The sequence below is a fragment of the Dermacentor albipictus genome, chromosome 1 (assembly GCF_038994185.2).
Source record: "Dermacentor albipictus isolate Rhodes 1998 colony chromosome 1, USDA_Dalb.pri_finalv2, whole genome shotgun sequence".
Classification (NCBI taxonomy): domain Eukaryota; kingdom Metazoa; phylum Arthropoda; class Arachnida; order Ixodida; family Ixodidae; genus Dermacentor; species Dermacentor albipictus.
This window is the reverse complement of record NC_091821.1, coordinates 345,156,960-345,172,090: the sequence shown is the minus strand read 5'-3', so window position 1 is coordinate 345,172,090 and position 15,131 is coordinate 345,156,960. Positions and strand designations below refer to the sequence as shown.

General features: G+C 49.4%; 1 protein-coding gene across 4 annotated transcripts in view; it reads right to left on the bottom strand.

The window, feature by feature from the left end:
- Positions 1 to 2,123: 2,123 nt before the first annotated feature.
- LOC135913772 (solute carrier family 12 member 2-like) overlaps positions 2,124 to 15,131 on the bottom strand; it is a 146,232-nt gene continuing 133,224 nt past the window's right edge. For all 4 annotated transcript variants that reach the window (XM_065446530.1, XM_065446652.1, XM_065446459.1 and 1 more), the window contains 2 exons: positions 9,292 to 9,359; positions 2,124 to 7,309 (listed from right to left, as the gene is read on the bottom strand). In XM_065446530.1, the coding sequence (XP_065302602.1) occupies positions 7,174 to 7,309; positions 9,292 to 9,359 (204 nt within the window). In that variant the 3' untranslated portion in view covers positions 2,124 to 7,173. The remainder of the gene's footprint in view (positions 7,310 to 9,291; positions 9,360 to 15,131) is intronic.

Below are 15,131 nucleotides of genomic sequence, written 5' to 3'. Positions count from 1 at the left end.
TCGCAACTTTTATGTATTGAGAATACAACCGGCTCCAGGTTTAGCGACTAGGATTATTTTGGCAGTACGTGTTTGTGCTTGGCTATGCCACATCTACGTCATATTTGTAACAATGTGTGCAATTTTCAAAGCGCTTGTTTATAAGCCATGTTCTGCGTGCAAGAGAACATAGTTTTGGGCTAGGTGGTTTTTCACGGGTACCACCAAGCTCAAGATTTGTGGTACCCAAAGATGGGTATACCCAAAGCAAGCTGGATGCCACGAAGCTCAAGCTTCGTGAAACCGAGCGAAGGATCCAGAATTGAGAACGGCAGTACAGGGCATACGCACCGTCGGCGTTTGACAGTTTGCACTTCTTTCTGTGTCCGTTGCTTAAGCGCTATGGGCATGAACCTACGTTCTGCGTGTTTAATGATGAAGCCAGCGCAAATCAGTGCACGCCTTCAAACATTTCTGAATCTGCAGTTCACAAACTCGTCACAAGAATTAAAGTACACCGTAAATTAGAAATGACCACCGATGAAGCTACACGCTACGCTGTTCTGCGCGCTTATTGGTTAGTGAAGCGTAGCAGCATTCAGGCTCCCTGTTAAGATATTGCATAGTCCGATATAGTCCGCATATATTGTAGTCCGCATAGCGCACTACACCGTCACAAGAACTGAGTTACACCGCGAATTAGAAATTAACTCACATTCAATGCTCATGCATTGAATAGGCGATCCAGCAAGATATGTAGGCGTGTCTCGGTGACTTGCAGGAATAACACTTGCGGTCTACGTGACATTAGCAGGCACGTTCTGCTTCTCTTCTTGTTTTGCCTCGGCGAAGTCACCCAGGGTGTCATCACGCTTCGATTTCAATGAAAGACGGGTTGGCGATACCGAGCCGCCCTTCTTCGTCCTGAAAAGCTTGCAATCCTTTTTTTCGATGCGCCTTGACATCACGTTCTCGCACCCCCCGAAGTAATAAAGCTTAAAATAAGTTTAATGCCAGAGGATGGCTCTCCGGCGCTTTACATTTATGGTGCGTTCGAGGCCATTTGTACAACGCATGAGAAGGAACTCGAGGAAGCTTCGAAGATATGTCACTGCACGCATATTCCTGAAAGATATGCATAGAATTACCTTTCACCACCACGGCAGAAAACAGCCACACTTACGTACAACAACGCGCGTAAGATAATTGGACTGCCCGCAGTTTGCATGTGCTGTTGAGCTCGATGCATTGGATTCGATGGGGACAACGAAAAAAAAAAAACCCACGTACTTAAATTCGGGTGCACGACGAAGAACCCCAGATGGTCAACGTTATTCCGGAGTCCCCGACTATCCGGCGCGCCTCGTAATCATATCGTAATTTTGGCGCGTAGAACCCCGGAGTTGAATTTCTGTTTTTTTTCTTAACTGCCCGCAGTGCGCGTCACTACCGATGCCACCGGCTTTCTACATTTTGTGGGCATCGATCCGTACAGCCATTAAAGAAGCGGTCTGCTAAATTAAATTACCAAGGTGTTACTTTTCAAAGTCACAATCTCCACGTCGGAGGCGCCCTAACGCGGGACTCGGATTATTAATTGTTACCGGCTGGGACTTTCCCGACGTTGTCCCAAAGCTCGGTATGTGAGCTTTCTCGCAAAGCAGATATATCGCAATGCGGTCGCCGCAGACGGGAGTAGAACCCTCAGCCCCGTGTTAAGCATATATAGTGGGACGGCGTAGCCACTAAGTCACCGCGGTTGGTCTGTACTGTCACGTTACTTCCGCTTGCGTCAGCTTAGTTTGCAAGTGCTTCGCCGCATGTTTGCAACTACGTCAAATAAATTGCAGCAATGTCCAATGTAGGGCCGTCCGTGTCAATTTATAGCCAGCGTGAGAAGCTTACGGACCGCGAGGTCTGAGAAAAAGACTATTACTTCCACAGCCTAGGCAAGCAGCCTGGCATTCGGGTTTTAACGGCCTGCAATTTTACTGGCTACGCTCGCAAGCTGCTCAGTAATGCAACGCTCTCGCAGATTCCGCTGTCCGTGAAGTTTTGACGCAGGCTGTATACCTTAATGCAAAATATATGCGAAGTACTTTCAGGGAAACGTCGAGATCAAAGAAAGAACACGATCGAGAAAGTAAGTTGACCACATAGTCTCATTTATTGAAGTCCAAGAAACAAGTTGGAACAGTCAATGTGAGGAGACGCAGAGGACCGACCGTGTGGGTCAGGCAAATTCAGTTTCCTAAAAAAACAAGTGTGAACAGTGAAAGGCGCGTTCAGACACGCTCCCTCTATCCAAAGGCACTTTGTTTTGACACTGCAAAATTTCTACGCATACTCGTAAAGAAAAAAACGAACAAAAAAAGAGAAATGGATACAGGTCAGCGCCAAAGAAGGCGCAAAAAAAAATGCGGTATTTGCCAACTTTACACCGACGTGAAAAGAAAAGAAATGCACGGAAGAGGACACTACAAAACACTATGTACAACTAAAATACTGCCTACAGTGGTAGTCGAAACTTTTTCCTATTTACATTGCCGTACAAAAATAGTAGCATTTGTAGCGAAGACGGGACCGGCGTCTCCGAATGATGCGACTCCTGACAAATTACACAGAGAGTTAACGTGGAGGGGAAAAAAAATCTGTTGTGAAGGCATTGTATTGATAGCATCTGCAATCGACAGCAATCTCCCGTGAACTACGCTCTATCGCTATTATAGATAACAGAATTTAAAGGGGCCCTGGAAAAAAAAAAAACACTTGTGTAGTTCGTGTTTCAAATCTTCGCAAGCTCGGACATCTCTTCGCCAATATGGCCTTCCCAGATGACACTGCGATCAGAACGCGCAAGTCTTCCGACATATAGGGGGTGTCGTTCAGTTGCGTCCAAATGCCTTTTATTTTATTTATTTATTTTTATTTTTTGCTTACACAACAAGGAACGCCATCTACCGCGGGACCGTTTCCATGCATTACAATGTAAAACATACGCAGGAACAGATGTTCCTGCGAGTTTAGCGAATCAAAGTGGAGCGAAGTAGTAACTTAGCGCGATAAAAACACAGAAACGAGAAAGGTGGACGAAGACAAACACACTTGTCTTCGTCCACCTTTCTCGTTTCTGCGTTTTCATCGCGCTAAGTCACTACTTCAATTATGGAGAACCAACTAGCCCGACAATCCTTCTAAAGTGAAGCGAAGTTGACCGTGTCTGATCGGGCACAGGAGATGTCACACCTGCTTCGCGAAATCTTGTAAACCAATCAGCGCGTTCCACGTAGCAGACGGACTCGACGCTAGTGGGCCGACGTTTCCACTGTAATTCACGCGTAGCTGGCTCTCGCCTTTGAATGGACGAGTAACCAGCCGAATAGCGTGACGTCACAGTTTCACGCTTCCATGCGTCCCGCTACTTAGACGACGCTGCCGCATCCCTAGATTACACAAAACGCTTGCAATCATTTTTTTCTTTAATAGGGGGGAGTGTCGCTGAGGAGCAAATAAACTGAAGCTCTGACGAAATGTATTTCAGGGCCCCGCGGTTAGCAACTGAACGCGAAAATGCGAGGAAACTTCGTTTACGCTCCCCGATAAAAAAAAAAAGAGATCACGAGAAAATGAGAGTTGAGCCATTAACAGTACGTCTATACATTGTAAGTTACAGACGCGCATTGCAAACAGTACAGAAGGAAAAGTTACCAAGATAAGTACTCGTGAAGTGAAGCTGGAAGACGTGCTCGCGACCGGGAGAAGTCGACATTTGGAACGTCGCTTCACGCGCAACTCGAAAAAAAAAAAAAGAGCTATAACAGCGCGCTACTACTTCACAAATAGCCATACTACCGTCTGCTTGCGTGGCTCACGGTGAAGCGTTACCTAAAGCTGGCCATCGGGCGAATAAAACGACGAGGAATTCGCGATGGCCGCGGCAAGGTAAATGTACCTGGTAGAGAAGCTTCCATAGGAGCCTATACGTTCAAAACCTGGCGGTCCATCGGCGGTCCATGGGGCTTAGCGCCATCTGTATGTGGTGGGAACACTTCCGGCGGAAGAAAAAAAATAGTGTGACGCCATGTCCGTTAAAAGCAAAAGTGACGTCATTTGTTTTCGAAGGCGCGAAATTTGTTTTGTTCTTTCTTTGGAGCTATATATTCAAATGCCCTGCCATTCGACTTGATGGGCGTTTCGAGCTTTCAGCGTGGAAAGCGATGCAGGAAAAGGCCAGCCGTACGGTTGTCGAAATCGCATCCTTGCCAGAACATACTTTCTTTGAAAGCCGACGAAAGCTTTAGGTGGAGAGTGCTGATCCTATTGTTGGATGCCAAGCCCATCGGCCAGCGCGGTCGCACGAAAACAACTACACAATTATCTGGCGGTCGTAACTCACTACATTTGACTGAACAGATTAAGAAGCAATGAAGCTACCCGCGTCACCAAATTCAGACAAACTTTGACAAGCAAGAAAGCACAAACCGTAAGGGGGGCGTATTTCAACAGGTGATACGAGTGCGCCTTTCTGCCGATTTCAAGACGTGCATTGCATTGCGAGTGATAGTGGCGTCAACGCCCCCTGTAGCGATGGGCGCTTAAAAGAAATGCATTTATTAATAATAATAAAATTAAACTTGTATTTTCTTAACTCGTCAAGAATGTATAAAATTGTCTAGGAATTTTATTTTCGTTGAATGAAACTAACAGTGTCTCTTTTGAATTAAAAAACGCGTTTTTCTTTCCCAATGTTTGTTCCCTCCAAACATAGTCGCACTTCAATCGCTGCTCCCATAACCCCCCATGCTGATGTCGGTGACAATCTGTACTGAACCGCTTTTCGGCCGAAGCTTCGCGACCTATTTGGATCGGCCTTGGCCGCGGCGTGAAAGGCACTGGCGCGACGCCTAAGTGGCTAATGTATGCTGCTCGATGCAGAGGCGATGTAAGGCTTCGCCCCGTCACTATAGTTAGTATTCCGGGAAACAAACAGGCCCGTCAGACTGTATACAGCGAGTACGCGACGTTAAAGCAATATTTCGCTTTTCGGCTGGTCGTTGTCTATTGCTCAGTGAGAAAAGTTCTTAAAAAGCAAAAAATATCCTGTGAGCCTTTCTTTTCTTTTTCAGAATACCGCAACAGTTGAACGATGAAATACCACAGTCGTCTAAGAGTAAAACTTCGTGCACGGGGTCGTTGTAACCGGAGACAGCGGTTTAAAAACCAACACTGACGAGACTTGCAAAGAAAGAACAAAATGACAGAGAGAGATTCACAACGGAGTTGACGAACAATACAAGGGACTAACAATTGTAAAAATTCTTCGCCTCAGCTAGTTTGGCCGCAGGCTTAAAATGCGATCCGCGGGCAAACTCTACACTCATAAATGCAATGACTGGAACAAAAGAAAAAAATATTTTGGCGTCGTCGTGTTAAATATATGTATGCGACGCCGCACAAAAGCAGTATACAGCTATGCTTTATTAAAGCGACCCGGTACTACGAGCTTAATCAAAAGTATTGACCTGCGACAAAAAAAGAAAAGAAAGAAAACGGGGCTACAGGCGATTCAACGCATAACAATGATTCCCCAGAACTTTTTTTTTATATATAGGTGGGTCACATGGAAGTCCTTTCAATGGGCGGATTTGTGGGTTAACATGGGGTACACGCAACGATTTACTGCTAAACCTACTTTTCCTTCTTCCTATGAGCTTACGTCCCATCCATCCGATCCTTATTGTAGGGACAGTGGCTAACAGCAGCAGTCGCATGAGACACACATCGCGGGATTCTTAGTGACATAATGTAGGCCGAGCTGTGTACATGCGTCGTTTTAAAGGTACAAAACCCGAGTCGGGAGCGCAAACGCACCTCAAAAGCTAATATGTAAGAAAGAGAGAACTGGAAAGAAAAACTGCAATTCGGTGGACCGGTTCAGCGACTTATAAAGGTTGCATGACCGGGCACGTCTGAATGAAAGATGGGCTTGCTGCTTAGCTCCGCAGCCTGAACCATTATTTCTTTTTCTCGCAAGTATTCTGTGCTTATGCATTCGTAAGGCAGGAGGCGAGATGACGTATGTCTGCACACTCACATCTCACACGCACGTTTGCACACGACGACGAAATGTGGTCATGATCGCAGATTATTATACAAGCGTCAAACAAAGGGCCGAGACGGTCCAAATGGTTCCACGATGGCACAATGCAAATCACCGCAAACACACTACACCGGTGTACGAGAAGTTTGAAGGGGTTATTTTGTAACAGTGTTGCACTGTTCCTGCAGTACTAAGCACTTTCTTTTTTTTTCTTTTTCGTTGCTCGAACGCACAATCTGGGAATCGTTTTCAGGGGCTTGAGAACGCGGGCACTTATTGACGAATCGATCAGAACAGAAGACGTATATTGCGACAGGATTCCATCAGAGGTAGAGGGGGTTTCCCCACCCAAGCTATATATAAGGCGTCGCCAGAGGGGGGCAAGGGCCGCCGAAACATTTGTACACAGGTGGCGCGACGGTCACGCTATCGGACTGCGCTTCGGGAAGACCACCACGTTCTTCGATATGTCCGACGAGCTGCGACACGTCACTATGTGACGCTATAGTCGCCAGCACATAAAAGAAGAGTTACCGAACAGAAGAGCCTCAAGAAGAAAATAAAAATCACAATGAAAAGAAAAGAGTAAACAACGAGACTTAATACTAATGTACTAGGCGGACAACAATACACTGCAGTCTCTTCGAGACGCACCGCCGTCACCATCGTGTAACGACGACAAGAGTCTGTTCACCTTGGCACGGCTGCTGTCCAGCCGGAGTGTTCTATATAGTGTAGTGGACCCTCGAAAGAAAGTGCTCGCGGCGGCGGCGCCGGCTACTTCGGTGCCAGGGTGGCCGTAAGAAACAATAAACGCGACACACACACACACACACACACACGCACGCACGCAAATGCACACAAAAATAGGGGGGGGGGGGGGAGGCTGGAAGCCCAGTTGCACCGGTTCGCGCCCGTGTCCAAACAGCGAGACGGCGCACACAATGCCGCCACCAGGGAGTCAAGACGCGTCGTCATGCGAAGACGCACTAGTCGTCGTCGTCGTCGCCGGGTTGCTTCGACGATGCAGCCTGTGGGTGCACGTTTCGCTGCGCGGACGTTCGGGGGCGCTCGCGCCAGAAGGAGGCACGTCACTAAGAGTAGAAGGTGAGCACGCTGGTCTGGTTGCCCCGGATGAGCAGGAACGGTGGCAGGTCCCTGGTCAGCGTCTCCAGCCACGCCATGTACATGGAGGCCGAGCAGGTGCTCTTGCGCGGCATCGGGAGGGTCCTGCCGAAAGATGAGGTCGGGAGAATAAGACCCACGCGCGCGCTTTGCAAAACGGTCGGCGGTCTGCCTGCAGTCACGTGATCGCCAACGGAACCGAGAGAACGTGCAGGTCATGTACTGGGGTAAGTTATTTGTAAAAGAATTACTCAGCAAATCCGTTGTTCTACTTGACGCCTTCGTTGTAAACTTGCAAAAAAAAAACGATAGAAAGAAATACTGAAAGATGAAAATTGCGCAAGAAATCATCGACGGTGATCGTCAGAAAGAGAAACAAACTTTAATGATTGCCAGTATGAGCGAGCAGCCGAACGCCAAGCCGCATACTTGTCGCAGTGAGGATACTTAAGTAGTGCTGCTTGTTTCATAGCATAACTCCGTAGACGGCAAAGCCGTTAACCAGTACATCTGCAGAAGTAGTATAGGGGGCTAAACATATAAGCCGATTTGTCATCCGCGTGTCGTCTCCAACGGCGCGAGCGTCGACGTGGAAGGCGACTGCCATCCTCCTCTCCCGCAGCCAACCACAGTAGGAATGGGAGAAGACGAGGGCCGTGCTTCCCGAGCGTTCCCCCACTGCTGAAGTGACTAGCGCGAGGGTGGCTACAAAGTCGCCGTTTTAGTGTCCCGTGTTTACTCTTGCGCTAGTCACTTCAGCATGGAATACCAACTAGCCCGGTTTCACGCCCTACTTCAGTTCCCCCACAACGCCTTAACGCTCCCACGTGACATCGCGTGAGTTTCAAAGTGCTAGAAGGCGATTAATCCGCCGCGAAATTCGGCTGCGCGAGAGCCCGAGCCCCTTGCATCGTCGCCTTTGTATTTACGGCGACAGCTCGATCACCGAACGCCGCCAAAACGGGCGAAAGAGCCGAAGGAAGCTATTCGCTTTTGAAATGTCAGTGCGCGCGTGACCGCGGTTGACTCCGGGACCTCGTCCGGGCCGATATTCACGAAACTTATGTTACGTGAGAGCGCGTTCTTTTTTGGTCTTCATTATGACGCTCGCCACTAGTTATAGCGATCGGCGCGACGGCGAAATGATCGCCGCAAGAGGGGCCATTTGCAGAGAGCCCTTACGCAAGAAAAGTATGGTGAATGTGGGACCTGGCCAACCACCCGTAGAATTCGCAGGGCTAGAAATTTCTGGAAAGGGGGGAGCGAAGCATCAGGAGCTTCGCCTGGTGCGGTACGAGGCAACCATCACTCATAAAATTCTGCGAGTACAAGCGGATTTGGTTCCTCCGACAAAGGTCATACAGCAGCACATTACTTATCGCCAGAAGCACGATTCCCGATGGGTTCGTGACGAGGGTGGCCTCCCGAAGCGTTGCAGTGGGTCTTTTTATCTCAGCGGAGGGGCTTCAAAGTATTGACAACTCAGGAGAATTTCCTTCGTGTCCCCGCACTAGAACGTTGCGAATGTTGACTTTCATTCATTTTTCTGTTTCGTCGCTGCTCAACCGTGAACCGCTTCGATTTGCATCGTTATTTTCGGGCGAAATTTGTTCAATCCTGACAGCTATCACGCTTCACAGGATAAGGCCTTAACGGCACTGTAAGGTGTGCGAGATTGACATAAAGCGAAAAACGCCTTCTATGGATTGCATGTACTTTGGATTCAAAATATCAGTTAAAAAACGAAGATATATGTGTGCGGACATACAAAAATATTCGCAAAACACTCTGCTTGTACTCCACATGTCGGCCTGAGCATCTCAAGGTGTGCGTTTTTCTCACCTGCTCCGTAGAGCGTCGAACAATCAACAGACTTTTGACGATGCTATATGGATAAACGTATACGAGCACCGCGCTAACTGTCACTAGAGACGTTGACATCTTTGGCTGTGGTTGAAATGGCTGGTAATGACCCTACAAAAAAAAAACTCGCTCGCGTGTCACTAACACCACCGAAAGCATTCTTACAGTACGTTCTATGTAGACAAATAGAGACAGAGAAAAATATAGCAGGAGGAGGTACTCACATAGCGACCAAAGTGGCATTCTTGGAATGTTTCTGCAGCAGCTCGCGAAGACGCAGATGTCGGTACGTCTGAAGAAGCGAAAAAAAAAGAGAGAAAAAACAATGACATGAACACAGTCATGAAATGTGACATTTTTTAACAGCTGTAGCAAGCAGGTCAGCGACCATCTCTTTTGAACTTCCACTGCATCAGCCACTCGCGCCTCCAAGCCGCACTGCGAGTTCAAGATGTTCCTACCCAAATCCAAAAGTGACCAAACGGAAATTTGGCCGAACGTTTCCTGCCCCGTCAAAACTCATAAGCGAGTCCAGATTCATACCTTCTGCAGGCGGCACGGGGGATTGAAAAAATGGCACCCAGCATCGACGTTTTGGTCAGTTTCATCAGGGCGAATCCCGGTTTGTTGACGAACTATGCATAAGTGACTATTAAAATTATATCCAGAAAGTATTTGTTAGAGCGAAGGTGTCTATGGCTGGTAAGTCGGGACGCCTTCGCGTCCGTCACGTCGACAGAAAGCCCAGTATGCCGATCCCGGAGGCAGTGGAGGGCCAGGAGCAATGGCTCGTACCCCCGGTAAGGCGCAGAGGCGCCAAGCGAACATACACACACAGCTTTCGAGTCAATACGAAACGCGCAAATAGAAACAGCCTTCAAACCCCATGATTGATCAAACCCATCGATGACGAGCCGCGCGCACTTCCACGTTGATCAACGTACGTTGCCGCCAATCGCTCGGCAGTGGTTTTGTCGGAGACTAACGTAGACGTCTTAAAACCGGAAAGAAAGCAGTGGTTCATCCACTTCGTAGAAGACTTTGGCCTCGGCTACTTAGACGATCCGATTCAACCAACCACCGTACAAGGGTCACACATCAATTTGACTTTGGCCAAACACATTTCTAAAGTAAGAACTGGAAAATATCTGTGTGCATACCAAGCGACCATAAAGCAGTTACAGCAATCATTTCAAAGTAATCATCAAAATAAAGATTTCGTAAACTGCAGGAGTGCAGATTTTGGGGCTACAGTTGCATCAGTTCAATTCATAGCGCTGTAATGACACGGAAAAGAAAAAGCGACAGGATGTGCACTAACTATCAAATGAATTTTATTTCAGAAAAGCGTGGTATACTAATTATGCCGGCTCAATCGAGTGGAAATCATCGCACGCGCAACCCAACGTTTTCCATATAGGCAGTTTCCTTTCAGCTCGGAGGAATCAACGGAGCACCAACGAAGTTAGCACTGTTGTGCCATTACCACAAGCCCGGATCCCGAATCTGCAAGATGCAGAATCTATCCTGCGAGCGCCATAATTCTCCCTTCACAAGTCAAGATGCTGCGCCTTCGTGCGGGAGAAGCCTCGGCGGAGCAGCGTGTTTTGACGTGTCCGCGTGTGCCCGACGGCCCGGCGCCGCACCTCCCTTGCCTGGAGGTCACCGCGCGCGCGAACTTTGAACCGAGTGGCCAGCGCGGTCGCTGGTTGGACCCCTCGGACGACCGTCGTGTGCTGACTTTGTATTGGGCCGTTTGAGTGACAATGGGCCTCGGGGATTATAAAAGCAGCAACACGCCGCTCGAAAACAGGATCCGCTGACCCCACCTGGAGAGAGGGTCGCTCCCGACTGGGGTGAGATGTGTCACGCGTTTTCGCCGGACGCCGTCGTGCGAGAACAGTCGCGTTTGTGTGAGCTCTCGGCCCCAGTGCCGATCCGTTTATGTCCTGTATGATAACCTGTATATAATGTATAAAGTCCCTTTTGTTATTCTCATCGACGCCAGGCTCGGAGTCTTCGCTACCAACGCTCTGTCACGAAACGGGTGAAGAGCGCTACGGGACCACAAAGCCGTAATCGTGGTGCAGCGGTTGAAGTTCGTAACACTGGTGGCACCGGTTGGATGTCGTAACACTGGTGGCACCGGTTGGAAGTTCGTAATACTGGATGACAGCTACGGGATTGACCGGCATCAGCTACCTCGGCGCGGTGAGTGCCTGAAGTTTACCTCAAACACCAGACTTTCTCTGACACAGGTTATAGTAGCTTAGGGAAGGATTTGGTGTTGCATTGTGATAACCTTGTGTGTTTCAAGCCTAGTAAGAGTGTTTTGAAAACCAGGGGATGCTGAGGGGGTAAACAGGGCAGTGTGTGATATACTTGCATATGTCTTACTAGTAGTGTTATAGTAGCGTACGGCAGGTATATTCAAAAAGGGTAAACAGCAGGAGGACAGTGTGAACGATGGAGAAGTACAAGGTGAAGGAACTTCTCGAAATTTGTGAGGAGTTGGGCATTGAGTTGGGCTCAACCAAAAGAAAGAATGCGATCCTTGAGGTCATGAGGACTGGGGACGTAACGGCTGAGGAGGCCGCTGAGGCCTGGGCGGATATCAATGAACGTCGGGAAAGGGAGGAGAAGGAACGTTGCGAGCAGGAAAGGAGAGAACAGCAACGTCGCGAGGAGGAAAAGGAGGAAAGGAGAGAACAGCAACGTCGCGAGGAGGAAAAGGAGGAAAGGAGAGAACAGCAACGTCGCGAGGAAGAAAAGGAGGAAAGGAGAGAACAGCAACGTCGCGAGGAGGAAAAGAGGGAGAAGGAACGTTGCATGGAGGAAAGGAGAGAGATTCGTGAGCACGAGCTTAAAATGAAAGAGTTGGAGACCCGAAATAGCTCGCCAGCGCCTAGTCTCACTTCTAATGTTCCAAGAATACGCGATCAACTTCCACCCTTTGTCGTCGGAGAGGATATGGCCAAATACCTCGTGAAATTTGAGCACGTGTGTGAACAGAATAGCATTGAGCGATCCCTTTGGGCACAGAATCTGTTAGCGTTGCTTCCTGGGGAGGCATCAGACGTAATAACTTGCTTATCGAAAGAGGCGTTTGAGAGCTACAGTGATGTGAAGGAAGCGCTACTGCGGAAGTACAAATTGTCGCCCGAAGCTTTCCGGCAGAGGTTCCGGTATGCAAAAAAGGGTAAGGAGTCGAATGTTGACTTCGCGTTTCGTCTAAAAGCCGACCTGGTGGAATGGCTGAAGGGCGAAGAGGTTTACGACGACCGCGACAAAATTGTCGAATGCATCGCGTTGGAGCAGTTCTACCGTTGCATTGATGAGGATGTCCGGCTCTGGCTGCAAGATAGGCTAAAGGAGGTTAAGCTAAACAAGGCAGCAGAGTTAGCGGAAGAGTATTACACCCGCCGCAGCTTGCACAGCAAGGCAGTGCGCATAGAAAAAGCAGATAGAAGAGATGGGTTTTACGGGAAGCCCGACGAACGGAAGGAAATCACGCGTCGCGAGTTTCGGGACGACGAGTCCCTTCCCAAAGAAACTGTAAGGGATGGACAGAATGCATCTCAGAATGATGACGATGGTCCGAAACAGCGAAACGAAATGACGCGTTCTTTTGAAAAACGGAGACCGTTAACCTGCTACAATTGCAAAAAGCAAGGGCACATCGCTGCAAGCTGCCCAGAGAGAATTGCTTTTGCAACGATACAGGAAACTCACAAAAACATACGTCTATTGGAGCCCTATGTGCAGGAAATTAAGGTAAACGGCAAGAAGTGCCGAGCACTGCGGGACTCTGCAGCAACTATGGACGTTGTTCACCCGTCTTTCGTCTCCTCGAGTGATTTTACGGGAGAGTGCGTTAGGATACGGCAAGTGGCCGAGAAGGAGAGTGTCTGTTTACCGATCGCAACGGTTAGCATTGAAGGAGAATTTGGGAAACTTAACACCGAAGCCGCTGTGTCAGCCGCCCTCCCGGAGCAATTTTCCTACCTCTTCTCAAATAGCTCGGAGCAGCTGCTGAGGGATCAGGGCAAATCATTCTTTGCCGACGTGGCGTACATGGCCCCCACGCGATCCAAAGCGCGCCCGCTGTCGAGGGAACTTGACTTAGCGTCGGTGAGCGAAAGGCGGTGCGGCACACGGACTGATCAGGGTAACTTGAGTGGCGAGCAGTCACGGGAGAGGCAGAGCTCGGAGGCTGGCCTAGACGAGCGGGTCCTGGAAGTGAGTGGGAGTGACGCGTGCAGTGCTAGCCGCGATATAGACTCGACGCCGCAATTAGGCGACGCGGGCTCCACACTCGCTCCGGTTTCCGCCAGCCGGCAGGAGCAGGCTGCAGTTGAAAGAAAAAGTCTGATTCGCGAACAACAGGAAGATTGTTCACTAGCCGATCTGAGGAAGAGCGTCAAACGGGGAGTGAAAGAAAAGGGGGTTTCATTTGGCAAGGAATCTGGCTTATTGTACCACCGCTACACGGATAAGCAGGGTCGCAAATATAAGCAGCTTCGGATTCCGCGAAAATATCGCCGGGAAAAATGAATGACCTCATTTGCTTCCTCAGTAGTATGTTTTCGGTCCAAAGCGATTTCAAGGGGACCATTCTATTTGTCATTATTATTGCTGATTATTAATTGTTTCTATTTTGTTATGTTGATGATTTGAAAACTGATTGTTTAAGCCTTGTGTGCTAGATCGTACACCTGCCTCTTGTTGCAGCGGGAGAAAAAAGGGGAAAACAATTTAGTTAGGTTGATTTGAATTATGGCCTTGTCTGGTGTTTGACGGGAGACAGAGGGCACTTGTTCGTGTTGGGTGTTGCCTTTTGCCGGTCGGTTTTGCAAGCTGCAGAACGACCAAGCGGGACCAGTGGCGAGAAGCAAGGTCTTAGGAACGACCCGAGCGGAGCTGGTCAAGGTGCCTTGGCGACGACGTGGTGAGCAGAGCTCCTGTCCTGGCGAGTCGGACCTGGGCACGTGAGGTTACCTGGCGTCCCGACACTGGACGTGAACTTGGACGAGCCTGACGAACGTGCGCGCCTGGCATCCGAGCCACGTGGAGGCAGCTCGTCTTCCCGGCGCCTTATCTGAGGGCGGGGATGCTGTTGTGCCATTACCACAAGCCCGGATCCCGAATCTGCAAGATGCAGAATCTATCCTGCGAGCGCCATAATTCTCCCTTCACAAGTCAAGATGCTGCGCCTTCGTGCGGGAGAAGCCTCGGCGGAGCAGCGTGTTTTGACGTGTCCGCGTGTGCCCGACGGCCCGGCGCCGCACCTCCCTTGCCTGGAGGTCACCGCGCGCGCGAACTTTGAACCGAGTGGCCAGCGCGGTCGCTGGTTGGACCCCTCGGACGACCGTCGTGTGCTGACTTTGTATTGGGCCGTTTGAGTGACAATGGGCCTCGGGGATTATAAAAGCAGCAACACGCCGCTCGAAAACAGGATCCGCTGACCCCACCTGGAGAGAGGGTCGCTCCCGACTGGGGTGAGATGTGTCACGCGTTTTCGCCGGACGCCGTCGTGCGAGAACAGTCGCGTTTGTGTGAGCTCTCGGCCCCAGTGCCGATCCGTTTATGTCCTGTATGATAACCTGTATATAATGTATAAAGTCCCTTTTGTTATTCTCATCGACGCCAGGCTCGGAGTCTTCGCTACCAACGCTCTGTCACGAAACGGGTGAAGAGCGCTACGGGACCACAAAGCCGTAATCGTGGTGCAGCGGTTGAAGTTCGTAACACTGGTGGCACCGGTTGGATGTCGTAACACTGGTGGCACCGGTTGGAAGTTCGTAACAGCACCTTCTTTTGCAATCAAGCCTGCTTCTAAAATTTGCCGCGTATATTTACCTGTATTTCTAAGCAAGACTAAACAATCCTTAATCAGTGGTTTGCATCTGCAATCATCACAATGCACGGAGACACGTCCATCTCGATAACAGTCCAATTTTTTTTTTTTGCTCGCGTTACCTTACACTGTCGCTGTGGCATCTGCCTGTCTGCCCTGTGTACATTTTGCCCCCACGAGAAAGGGAACCGATATACAACACCTTCT